This window comes from Tyto alba, unplaced genomic scaffold (genome assembly GCF_018691265.1).
Source record: "Tyto alba isolate M040663 unplaced genomic scaffold, T.alba_DEE_v4.0 Super-Scaffold_33, whole genome shotgun sequence".
NCBI classification, from domain to species: Eukaryota; Metazoa; Chordata; class Aves; order Strigiformes; family Tytonidae; genus Tyto; species Tyto alba.
Window position 1 is genome coordinate 7544948 of NW_024881308.1, and position 13322 is coordinate 7558269.

A 13322-nucleotide genomic window follows, 5' to 3' on the forward strand; every position below is an offset into this window, starting at 1 on the left:
GCACCGGGGGAGTGGGGGGCACACAGCCTCAGTGGGTGGACGACCACTCCTGGTTCCATTGTGACTTTTTTTCTTGTGCTCTACAGCACGTTTGCAAGGGGATAAAGGTTATTCAAAGGAAAAGGAAGCTCTTAAATTACAGCCCGTTGTGAACGTGAGAAGGGGGTGGGGAGGGAGTGTGCTGAAGCCCCCTCTTCAGAGCTTCTGAAAAAGGAAAGCAGCAAGGCTCTGTCAATTTGCATGCCAGTCTTTAGCAACATCTGGCCACACAGGATACGGATTAGCAGTTAACTATGCCACCCACATGGTTTATTTTTAACTGCCTGTTTTTTTCAGTAACTGAAACTCCTGATTTAGTTCAGCCTAGCTCTCATACAGTCTGGCTCATTTCCACTCAGATGGGTATTACAGGCTTCTAACCTCAGTTCTTTACACAGCAGAAAAACCAAAGTAATCCAGTGTGAACAACGAAGTCACTGCAAAACTACCATTAGGCATCAGTGACCATGAATCTAGTGGAAGCACACAGCTGCTGAATCACAGACAGGACAGTGTTCAGGAAAAGTATACAAAGAATCTCGCCCTGTGATCATAAATCAAGAACACAACAGAAGTTAGGTCTCATCTTTGTCACTTGATATAGCCTACATTTTCTGAAGAAAAAAGAATTGGACGAGTACGGTGATACTGAAATTGCCCTTTTTCAAACCCAACAGAGCTAGTAAGTTTTTCAGTGTCTCTGCCTCGCTACGTGTCAATCTGTACCACAAAAGGGGGCCAACAAGTTCTTACATAGGACTGTGCTGTGAATTCATGTAATTTGGTAAGAGATTACAGGAGGTTCTTTATGCATCTCTTTGGCATTTGGTCCACCATTATCTGGTCCTTAGAAGGCTGTCTCTTTCATACATAACCTTATATTTTTCAATATTACTGACAGATTAAAATTTTACAGGCAAATTTCATAGGGTAAATTATCTCCAGGTTCTTCATATACACAGGCCTAAGGAAAACTAATTCAATTCCAGAGTGCAAGGGTTAAACACGAGCAAGCAATATAAATAATTCTAGAAGCACAGAAACTACTGAAGCTCACTTTTCCTTGGGTTTATGCTTGACAGTTGGAGGCGTCTCTCTGAGAGGTACATTAGGGAGCAGGCCAGTAAGATGTGAAAAAGGTCCAGATGAAATTTTTCCCAGGATGGGGACACTTATAAGTCTCTCATCTCATAAGGCTTATGACATTTCTCAGCTGTTCATTCAGTTGGCAGTTCTCTCGTCCACTCAGCATCTTGTCTTCACAAACTTGTAATAACTTAATTATTTCTGAAACCAGCCAGCAAGTTCAAAAGGTCCCAGAGAGGGACAAAGATCCCCAGAGGCAGACAGACACAAACACAGCCAGCACGATCCTATCAGCCCACAGAAAACCATGCTAAAGACACACACTGCAAATGCATGACTAATAACATCACTGACCTCGTGGTCAATATGAAGTTTATGGTCCTTCCAAGCTTGCAGTGACCTGTACAGATCTGTGTCACACTGAACAGTATCATTCTCCAGGATGTAGCACCTTGGTATGGAAAAGCAAACAATACTTATTATAGTGGATACACACACAGAGAGCAATGTGAACAGCTGGTTTTAATAACACAGCACCAGGACAGATGAGAAGCCAGATTGGAAATGGCATGCAGAATTCAGAAGAACAATGTTCCTTCAAGAGAATAAGTGTGCTATGAGCCAGGAAAGAAGTTTGGGTTTGAGTTGCCATGGGAATTTTTCAGAAGTAGAGAAATTCAAGGAGAATATTCCTATCAAGCAGAACCTGTTGACTGCTTAATTTCTGTATGTAAATTGTGCTGCACAGAGTTCTTGCTTATTCATTAGGCTGTCTACATAAATAATCTCTACTAACTAGCAAGCACTGAAAGCATTACTCAGAAGCAATTTCCCAATGCATAATTAAGTGATACAGGGGTAAGGATAAAGTACTTCTGTGTAAGATATATTGCTACACCATGAAGGGGGGAGGAACAAATTTTGCTGTTTTCTACAAAAGGGATAACATTTTTCAAAGATATCTCCCTGACTCAAAGGCAAGATACCCTCTGACAATATTAAGTGCTCATGTTTCACTAACTTCTAATGCAATCCAGGTTTTAAAATTCTATCAAAACCAAGCAAATATAAAGCTTGACAGATTTATCTGAGAAATTTATTAGGGGTCAACAAATATCACAGTCATTTTTGATTGCTTGTTTAAATTAAAGCTGAATATTTTCAATACTCCTTTATTTTCTTTAAGCCAGCTAATGCGTGTTGTCCCACTGCCTTCCTTTCTGCAAGTATTGCTGGGAACTCCTCACGCATTATGCACAACCTCCCTGACAGTTCCTTGCATAGATTTGGGATTGATCCAGTAAAGCAGAAAAAATCAATTTAACTTGTTCCAGAAGAAAAGCACAAATAGCGATTTATGGGTCCTGAACATTCATGAGAGCTGGGGTGAGAGTGCCCAGTTCTCTGATGTTAACCTTGCTACATTTCCTTGTATTAGCAAGTCTCTAACCCTGTAAACAGAAGTCAAATGGAAACCACAGATTTCAACAGCAGCTAACTGGCTCATGCATGTTTACATGAGCTAGTCATTAAACAGTTTAATGCAGGTAATCAATGATGATTGGTGGATTTCCTATAATTCACAATCAGAAATGGTGACTAAACTAATTAAGGACAGTTGAAGATACACCATCATTCCCTAGACTTGCACACTGAGGAAAAGAATTTTAGCTATTAGAGTGCCCAGACAATTCCCTCACCTCTCTCTCAATATGTTCCATTTCCCAATGTTCCTGGTCCATCCAACTTCATCCATAATATAGATTTTCCTTTTCTAGAACCGGCTACAGAAAGCTCTGAGAGGATGCTTCCTCCCTTAGGACTGATTTGGTGTTTGAAATACGAAGCAACCAGTGACATGAAACTAGGTCATACCCCAATTAGAGCCTCTGGTCTTCAGCCAGGACAGGTTACCCACTGCACACAGATTTCTGTGGGTACAGCCTTTCCTGGTTTCACATAGATTCACACACAACTGCTACAAACAGTTTTCCTTGTCCTCGCTGGAAACATGCACTGATCAGTGATTACTGTCACCAAGCACAGAAGACATAAAAGCAGTGCTGTAGCTTTTCGGTAGCTTCATGCCCCTCTGTACGTGACAAAACTAAAATGAAACCCAAAGCTGTTGTACAGATGAGAATAAGAATTTTAGTGAACCTTGACTGGGTATCCAAAAGGGATCACAAGTTAACACGCCCATTTACGTAAAGCAGCCACTGAAGCACCAAAAGCTTTTAGAAACATACCCCATGCACTCACCTGTGGGTCACTTTTATTAGGTTTGGGGCTGCATACTCTGCAAGGCCACCAGTGCCACTGTATTCCCCCATGTCTTTATCTTCCTCCTCATGAAGAATAGCCCTCTGCATCTTGTGCCGCTTGGTGATGTTTCTTGGCAGGACGGGTTGGTAGCCATCCTCTAAACCCAAGTTGTACACAGCTCCATCCAGCTCAACAGATACAGAACGGATAGAGCGATTCCGGACATAGCTTGGTTTATATTCTGCATGGAAAAAGAAGTGAAAGGATTAAGAGGGGGACAAACAGCATGTTACAATTTGGTCCTCTTTGTAGCTCTTGGGAGAGAAAGACAGCCTGTAGTGTGACATTTGGAATTAACTGGATGACAAATGGTGTTTGCTGCAGCTGTCCTCTGAGCTGCTGCTTGGCTGCCTTTTGCATGGATAGATGGATACCTTCGGGCATGAGAGAGAGGGCAGATCTAATGCAAATGCACCAGGATGGCAAAAGGGAAAGAAAATTTGTTTGTCCAGCACCAGAGAGCAAACACTCTGTGCTCTTCCCCCAAAGAGTCACTAGATGGCAGTGACACCTTAAAAACGACCCTTAACAGTTCATGACAGCGAGGTCTTCCCTCACCCTTACTGACGAGTTTTCTACTGCCACTGCACCGTGCTCCACCGCTGCAGGATTCCTGCAACGCTGCCCTGAAGTTGTCCCAAGTATTCTGTGTTCAACCTGAGCCTTTTCTCAATTCAATGCTCATTCTTCAAGGTAAGATGCTTGATTTTAGGTGGGAGGGATTAATATCAATCTACATTTATCCACATCTAATTCTTTTCTTTGAAATTACTTTCCTCATGCACAGACCGGTCTGAGTTTCTGCACTAAGCACCACCTCCAGTTCTATGCACTCCCTCAGACTTTGCTTCTGCATTTGCAGCCCAAAGGCAAAAGGAGACATTGTCACTCACTCAGCAGTAAGATTCTCATTGATCTTTTTGCTATTACTGCTTTCCAAAGTTATCTGTCCTGGCCCAAATGCCCAGAGCTCCTCTTCTCTTTGGTTTGGAATGGCACAAATATATCCTAGTTACAGAGTCTAAATCCTTATCTAAACTTCTCTACTGTATGATGGGGTCCATCTCTGACCATATTTCCTGCTGCCAACAACTGCTGAGTCACTCATTACACTAAGCATAAGCATCTCATTCCTTGGAAAAAAAAGCACAATCTAAGTACCACAGCCTCCCGTCTCCTCCCCGCCCAGTGCCCGAGTCTTCCCTCTGTCTATGAGGCTAAAACATTACTAGAAACAATCAGTCCCCTGGCTCCTTCGGTCACCTCTCCTTTACACAGAGCTGAAGCACACAGCAACATCTCACAAGATGGGACTTCTCTCTGCAATCTGTTAAGAGGAAAATTCAACCAATGTGCCAAAGGAGATCAATCTTTCTTGCAATCCGAAATTCCACAGAAAACCCAACTTTCTCTATGGGATAAACTCCCCAGCAAAACAAGCAGGGGAAAAAAAAGAAAAATAAAAAATGAATGGAAGGTAGAACAACTCAAATTGACAAAAGAAATATTCGTGTCAATTGGCATGCATTGGCATTAACACCAAGTGACTTTTTTCCAGAAGCTTTACATTACTTCCAAATGGATCGCAAGGTTTCAAAAGCCATTTTGCAGACTGTGGGAAGAGAAATAAACATCTCCTCCTACCTGAAACTGGTCCAAACACTATATTCTTGTCAGCACCACACACAGAAAGTAGAATACCAGCTGGATTGGCTGGCTTTGCATATTTTCCACCTGTGGTTCAAAGTTTATTGCTGATATTAAGCCAGGTGAGTCACTGCTGAAGGGGAAAAAAAAAAAAAAACAACCAAAAGACCAACCCTATTTCAGGCACCCATTCAGGAAATGTTTGGCTAAATGAGAAGGAAACTCCCATTTTTTCAGAACTAGGAGGAAGTTCCAAAAAGCTACACCCTAACAATTATATTCAAAGTATAAACTCCCATTTCTTTAATTGTTCCCTCGTTTCATCTTGTTAAGCTCAGCCAAATAACAATTTACCTTCCTTCCAAGTCTAATATGCCAATCCAGCATGTTGGACCTCAGCAGATAGCTGCAGGGAACTGTCGTCTACACACGTCCCTGAAGAATTAGAAGCCAGGAGTTACTCCTCCCTTGCAGCCAAACTAACCCAGCCTTACAATGAACAAATTGGTCTGGAGTAAGACAGCTCATAAAGGACCTGTTGTATTGTTTTATTGTAATGTGCTATCCCCAGTGCTGACTCAGCACTGTGATTAGCACCAAACTCCATTATTTTCAGAGGAAGTGGTTAAAACATTTAATCAGGTCAATATTCATCTGTGCTGTGCTCTCCCACCTGCAAAGTGCACTGTAGGCATAAATACCAATGTCAAATTACTTACTAGTCAATCCTCCCCCAGGTATAAGTTTTCCTCTCCAATTCATTTACCTGTGTACACAACCCACAAACAAAGTAGATCTAGTGCTATTAAGTATTTGGCCCAAAACACCTATACTCCCTTTTTCAAATTATCGAAGTTCAGCTTAGGGAAGCTCTATGAGTGCTGATGCCTCTTCCTCTGGTCTTACAGAAACCGGCTGTCTTACAGATAGTACTGCTAAAAAGCTGCATCCTCAGAATTGAGTCTAGAAATGAAACCCAGAGAAATTGAGGCCTAAGAAAGCTCACTACGTTTCAAAGCCCCAGTCATCCAGCACTGTCCTCCTGGACCAGCTGACAAGCACGCTTGTCTTCGCTGGAGCCTGAAAGGAAGTACACTGCTCTGGTCCAGGTTTCCCCAGACAGTCTGGAGACTCAAACACACCTGATCTTTTACAATCATTTTTTGGTAGTACCTCAGGTTTCAACACTGCCTAGCGAAAGCACAAACTACAGTATCCAAAATGATTATTCAGTTGAATAAAGCAAGGCAATGTTGTATTATAAAACCATAAACTGCATATCTGACATAAACATGCCCAGCCTTTGGGCTTATGTTTAACTCTCCTCACATCCTCATTACTCAAGCCTTATTACTTATTTTGCAGCTACCAAATCCATGATTTAACACCGAGATCATTTGGAAATAATAGTTCTCTCAGGGTTAACTGGGAAAACCATAACCAGCTGTAACTACACTGCATGGCATTTCCCCCAAAGCAGGAGCATGACTGCTCAGCAGGAGCACTGCAGAAGACAGACAACTCTTGGTCTTCCCTGGTGACACTTACCCTACACAGGTATTTTAGATCTGACATATTTTCCAGCATCACAATAACAACAGAATAAGCCAGTAAGCAAGGATTCTGCTTCTACACATGCAGCAAGGAAAATATCCACCGCTAGCCTCATGAATTCCTGCTTGACATTTCCCAGTATTGTCTAATATTTTCCAGAATCTTGTAGAGAAGCATTTCTTTTCTATAATACCAAGGTAAAATTAGGGACTTTGATGGCAAATTTTTGAAAATATCTTAAGTGTCTAGAAACATGGATAAAGGTTTAGAGGTGTTTTTTCTTGGGCATTATGTACCTAGGGATTTCTAGAAATCTCATTTTGAATCCGTGTCCTTAATATTGCAAAGAGGAAAAAAAACTCAACCCAAAAAACTTTCTTATATCCAGTTTCTCAGAACTGCCATTAAAAATTATACTTCAAAAGCGTTATCTTTAAAGTAACTGATGTTCAGATTTGTTAGTTTTTTGGTGAGGTTTTTCTTTGGGGGGTGGGGGGGGAAGCATTTTTTTGTTTTGGTTTGGGTTTTTTTGTTAATAATAAAGAAGGTCACTTTGCTCCAGCATTGAGACTATCTCTAAAGAAAAATGAATGACATGAAAATTGGAATCAAAATGCACTAGCCCCTTTGTACACACTTGTTTGTTGTTTACAAATCTGTGTGGCCTATCATCAATTCTCTACATTCAGTTTAATAACTCCTTTAATCACATGCACTTGTTCATCACAGGAGAAGATCAAATCCACAGCAAGAAAAATGTAATAGACCACACAGCCAAAGATTTTAAGAATTCACTATTACTCTAAAATTTCTTCCTACTGCAAAGCTTTGTTTCATCTTTCTTGTAAAAAAAAAAAAAAAAACCAAAAACATACTAAAGAAAATAAAGAGGACACAGAAATGCAAACGTTTCTGACGCCCAAACCCAGATATACCAAATATTAATGCTTACATGTTTCTAGCATGTAAAAGCTCTCTAGGTGAGTTGTGTATATGTACATTGCCCAAATGGCATGTACATGACAGGACTCTGTTTTGCAACTGAATTTACTCAATTTAGGAAACATTGTTGCCTGCTGAATGTACTGGTGCACCTGACAACAGGTCTAGACCATGCCTACATTAGAAAGTAATTATTTTATCACAACATTTGGTGCTCCAGCCCCACCCTCAGCAATTTAGTCTGGTCTTTAGACCACATGTTCTCACTACACATGACTGGTTTTCCTTCTGAAAGACCAATCCTCATACCCCCACCAGGGTTTGCAACACACTTGATGCACCCTGGAAGCAGGGAACCCAATTTAGTTTTCTGCAAATGACTGTAGATTAGAATCCGTCAAAATTGCTCTCTGCAAATCCATCTCTTTTGTGCATGAATGAAGGGAGTGATCGGGGTGTTTCCTTCAAAGCTGCACTATTGCTGTGAATTAAAGCATGAATGTGGATGTGACCCCAGACCAGTTTGACACTTCTGTTTTCTATTTAGCTATTGTTCAGTCTGATGAATAGCATATACTGGCATTCAAGTAGGTCTACAATATGATCCCATGCATTCATCAAATACTGCGTAGCAGACCCCAAAGATGCCCTTAGAACTATGCAAGCCAGAACAGACTGCACTTTATCCCGAGACTCAAACAGGCCATAAAAATCTAAATACACATCATGAGTATCCAGGTCATCCTCTTATCATTCACAAAACAGTGAGCCAGCTTCCTAGGTGAGCTGTTCAGAGAACCCTTGGTATGTTACCTTGACTTGTATTGCTTTGTGCTTGTTTGTGTTCAGTGTGTAATTTATTAGAGAAGTGCATGTAGAAGAATAGCCAACACCAAATCAAAGAGTCTATGTCAATAGGTCCAAGCTAACCTCTTCCACTGTGTGGCACACCCTGCATGTGGGCAGAGGGAAAAACAAAACATCTGGGGAGTCAATTATTTTACCCAAGACACAAGCAATGGAAACATGATTGTCCAGATCCTGTTTCATGCAGCTAAAGTTTATGCGTTATGGTTCAATGAGGCAAGTGAGCTGAAGTGTGAAGTATAAAACTCTGCCTCTTCTGCGCAGAACATAGGGAAAACCCCATCATTTTGACTCCTCTGCTAGAGGGAGCAACCTTCACTTTTTTTACCTCAACCTCCTTCATACATAAACTAAAGGTAATTATACACCTAATCACCTCCTCTGGATGTTGTGAAAATAAGTTAATGTTTTGGAAGCCTGACACTGATGAAAAGTCCTTAAGTACGTGTTAAGTATTATCAGATAGCATTATGCTGCCCTCACTGAAATGGTTTTCCTCTTCTCAGTTAAGTGGCTTCAATCTACTCCTGTTATTTGACTCCTCATGACTTAAAGTTCTTCTCTGTGACTTCAAGAAAGAAAAAAAAAAAAGGAGTTAATTGAACTGCAAGTTCTAGTGTTATTTAAAGATTATCTGCTGTGCTACATATTTAAACAGCAAGTATAGTTGAGTAATTTCATCCTGGTACCAATAATTTTTTTCAGCTAAAAATTAGCTTAGTAGGTACTAATCAGCTTGCAAGGCAAATATAATGGGAGAAAATCAATTTAAACTCTCTGTTTGAAGCTTGTGCCAGGTCATTATACAGAAAGACTAATCTGCTAAATAATTAAGGCTCTGTATTTGTGGAGTGAGACGAAAGAAACATTACAAGTGAATAATAATTCTGTGCTGCCGTTTGCCTCTTTAATCTATAATTAGACTATGTACTTCAAATATAGATGTTAGTCTGACTAAGGTTTAACACAGAGCCAGTGAAATAGGCTTTCTGAAAAAGCACCTCATCTGTGCCAAGGAAACTAGAAAAGAGTCATCCCCTTTGGATGTGATCTCTGGTTAAAAGTCAGCCTTGTGTCTGCTGACTGAGCACAAGGAAAGGATGTTAGAAGCAAGCAGCTTCTGTAACAAAGCACATGCATCCTTATTAAAAATAAATTACTGCAGTAACGGCTCCAAGCACTGCAGTACCTACTGAAAAATTGAATTTTTGCTGTAAAACACTCTTCATGTTTCATGGCCTATGTAACATATGCTATTTACCACTTCAGTGTGTGTACTACATTTCCCAGTTTTGAAAGACATAAATGTGGGAACCTATTTTGGATCAAAACACTGCTCTTCCTACAGACAGAGATATTTTCAAATCTGATTGTCCAATTTGAGGCACACTGTTTCACGGTTAGATACGCAGTAAATATGCTGATAGATTTCAATGCCCATGAAAATCATGACAATTATGTGTGTTAGTGAACAAACAACAGTTTTCTATGGTAGAGACAGAAGATACAGTGGGTTTGCTTACTTTTCTTGGAGAAGAGTTTCTTTCTCCGTCCGACATGGCTCAGCTTGTATTCATTCTCTTCACAATTGCAGTCTTCACTATTCCTGTTGTAGTACTTGGGCAAAATATTGGAGGTGCCTTTACTGTTGCCTGCAGCTGCCAAGTTCGACATTCCCTTGCACTTGTGTAGCTTGAGCTTTCCACTGGCATCTTCCACACACTGCCACTTCTGGAAGAAAAATTTGGTCATTAAAACTCCGTCCCAACTGTGCTGTGTGTAATGGTCAGCTCCAGAGATCTATCAGAGATTCCTTGTAGTAAGCTGGGGCTCATCTATCACATAATACCAAAACAAGTTTTTTGTAATCTTCCATTTCCAGACAAAACAGGAACTCTTTGCAACGCTCTTGCCTTTGTTTCTGATTTTGTTTCTTAGAGGCAGAACAATGGGAATTTCTTAACAAAATCACTATTGCAGCTAAAAACATGGAGGTGACAAGTGAAAACTTTCAGAAGCATAACTGTGGCGTAAATCAAGGACGTTCAAGCCTTATCCACAGGTCTGAAAAGAATCCTTGCCTACTAGCAAGTGTGTTTGTCAGGCTGGCCAGGAATCTACGCTGCTGTTATGCTATTAAAACATCACCAAGCTCCAGGACTGCATATAACCTCAGCCCCATCCTATACTCTACAAGAAGGGAAAAAACTTTTCAAAGTCTCCTTCTCTTTCCTAGTTCAAGTGCCTGATGATTTTATCCAAGTTGTGGATTCCTTTACTGTAAAGATCTGGTCTGAGCTGGTTATCTAGACGCGTTCTACAGTTGACGAGGAAGTGTCACTACCAGGGTATAATTCACTTCATCCTAAAATGGCCATATAAAAGAGATAAGAAAAAGGATTGCCCTGCAGAGGTGCCTGTTTCTCTTCATTGACCTTTAAAAGGGTTGGTATGACTGGATCAGCTATGAAAGTCTGTAGTTATATAAGTTTATCTCTATCTTGAGTGTTTCTCTTAATAGCTTTTCCCATTCAACACCCTTGGGCTTGACTAGCAATGGTGAGCTGCACTGGATGCCTATGAAGTGAGAATCTCCTCCCTCTTCCACTCAAATTAGAGCAAATCTCATGTCTAATCTCCAATTCCCTCTGTTACTCAAAACTTGAAGTAACTTGCTTATAGATCCCTTTGTGTTGCTGTCAGAGCTGTGCCAAGGGCAAGGGAGTTTAGCCACCTTCAATCTGGCACAGAAGTTTTACCCACTTCCCAGATACATGACAAAATAATTTCACCTCCTCCTTTATTTACCAACACACCACTAGTTACAGAGCTAGGCTTTGAGATACGTAAAAATCCCTCACAGTAGCAGTTGCTAATTGCTTTAAACAGAGTCTCTCGGAAACATTTCAGCTTTTTGCTGAGTCTTGACAGGCTTCTCCCTATTACAAAATCCTAAGTCTGTGCCTCCAGGACTCACTGGAATATTGAGAATTTTCCAAATAAAAGAACAGAATTAAAATCAGCAACAGGTCCCAAGCGAGACGACATTTTACAGCAGCCTGCAGCTCTAGGAGGGAGATTCAATCACTTCAATTCCCACAGAGAGGTGCACCCAGGCTAGGACAACAAAGCCTACATTTTCCATTGAAATTCACTCCTTTGTTTGCATAACAGCAAAGTGAGAAAACAGTATCTCTCTGTTTTTATGATACAGAATTTAACAGGAGTCAGAAGTGAACTGGCCAGTTACAGTGGATTTATGTCCATGGGACATCCTCGAATTTAAAACGATCAGAGTTTTATGGTGTGCCCAATTATTTCCTCGGACAATTGGATGCCAAGTCTCATGTCCAACCTCCTGTACAGTCCAAACCTTGCACTGATACTGAGAAACCTGGCTCAACTTTCAGCATAAGGAATCATAGGAAATCAATGAGAGATACTGACAACAAGACATTTGCATGACTGTCTTCATCTGTAAAGCAGGACACATTCACCTAGATGAGGTGTAGAACACAAATAACCTTTGAAGAATAAACTGCTGAGTCTTAATTTTATTATTTTGTATAAATGCCTAATGATGACATACAGACTGAGGTTTAAAGTAAAAGCTCTTTTACAAGAAATAAGCAACGACTTCTTTCACAATGAAAAAAGATGTAAAAATGTTTGTTGCTGTTTCCCATTTCAATTCATCTGAATCTTATTTTTTAAAAATCTATGAACAAACTGCATTTTCTGCTCAGTACAGCTCTATGCTGTAGGTGCCTGGTACATGAAAAATGAAGATTCAACAGAGGGCAAGTTAAATGCCATGATGAGAACTACTGTAAATAAGTGCTCTGATGTGTGGCCCAAAAATAATTTTTCTCTATTTCTTTCATCTCCTGTCAAGAAAGTGATGCTCATTTTTCCCCTCCAGGTGAACTGGAAAAAATCCTTTAATTTTTGGTGCAGTTTAAATCTTTCCAAGGCAGCTGTACGCTACAGTGAAAACATCTTAAAGGCTTTGCTGTAAGGGCACATTGTATGCATTAACAGGCCCACTGCTGAACGACTGCAGTGCAGAACTACATAAATGACTTGAGAAGCAAACATTGAACACATTGGGGAGGAGGGAAGGAAAGTTTCAAAAGTCTCAAGCTTTTACTTTTTTCCCAAAACAGATATGGGTATGCGTGTGAATGTGTCTGGCATTCAACAACCTACCCTCGGGTCTGCTTGTAGGTACAAATGCAAATTCTCTAGGTCAATATCATGGCTATATCGGTTGCAGTCATTTCCACAGGATGATTTCAAACTTAGGGAAAAAGAGCAGTAATTGCAAGGGAACTGTGAAAATGTTTCCTTGACAGTCTAGAAGTTTTAAACATTGTGAATTCTGGCATTTTAAATTGGTTTCTAGTGCACAGCACACCATCATGCAGAAACCTGTGTCAAACCCTGGAAGCAACTAAAATATTTTATAAGAGGTAATCAGCTAAATAATTAAATCCCTATATGAAGAACTCCAGAGTGCCTCAGAGATACTTTGGCTCACAGGTACAAATGATAACCATCCAGCAGCAAAATATAATTACATATATATAGTGGATTAACTCAATCAGTCAAGAAACCAAAGTGCCCTTAGTTCACCGCTTGCCCCCAACTTTTCAGGACTTTTCTTCATTAGGCCAAAAGATGTGTTCCTAATTCAAGTTCTATAGCTCCTAACATCTCACAAGATCTAAGTTCTGAAAGGGAAGGCAGTTTAATACAAACTAAAAGTCAGTGGAAAATCCAGACCCCCCCACAACCTTCATCCCAGTTCATATCAAAACTCCAAAGGAAGAATCTTTCTTTCCTCCTCCACAGCCTTGCAG

At 40.4% G+C, this 13322-nt stretch overlaps 1 protein-coding gene across 9 annotated transcripts in view; it reads right to left on the bottom strand.

Annotated features, from left to right (window-relative positions):
• SULF2 (sulfatase 2) overlaps nt 1-13322 on the bottom strand; it is a 167277-nt gene that overhangs the window by 9995 nt on the left and 143960 nt on the right. For all 9 annotated transcript variants that reach the window (XM_042800836.1, XM_042800837.1, XM_033003690.2 and 6 more), the window contains exons 12-14: nt 9984-10191; nt 3388-3631; nt 1480-1576 (exon numbers count right to left, since the gene is read on the bottom strand). In XM_042800836.1, coding sequence (XP_042656770.1) covers nt 1480-1576; nt 3388-3631; nt 9984-10191 — 549 coding nt within the window. The remainder of the gene's footprint in view (nt 1-1479; nt 1577-3387; nt 3632-9983; nt 10192-13322) is intronic.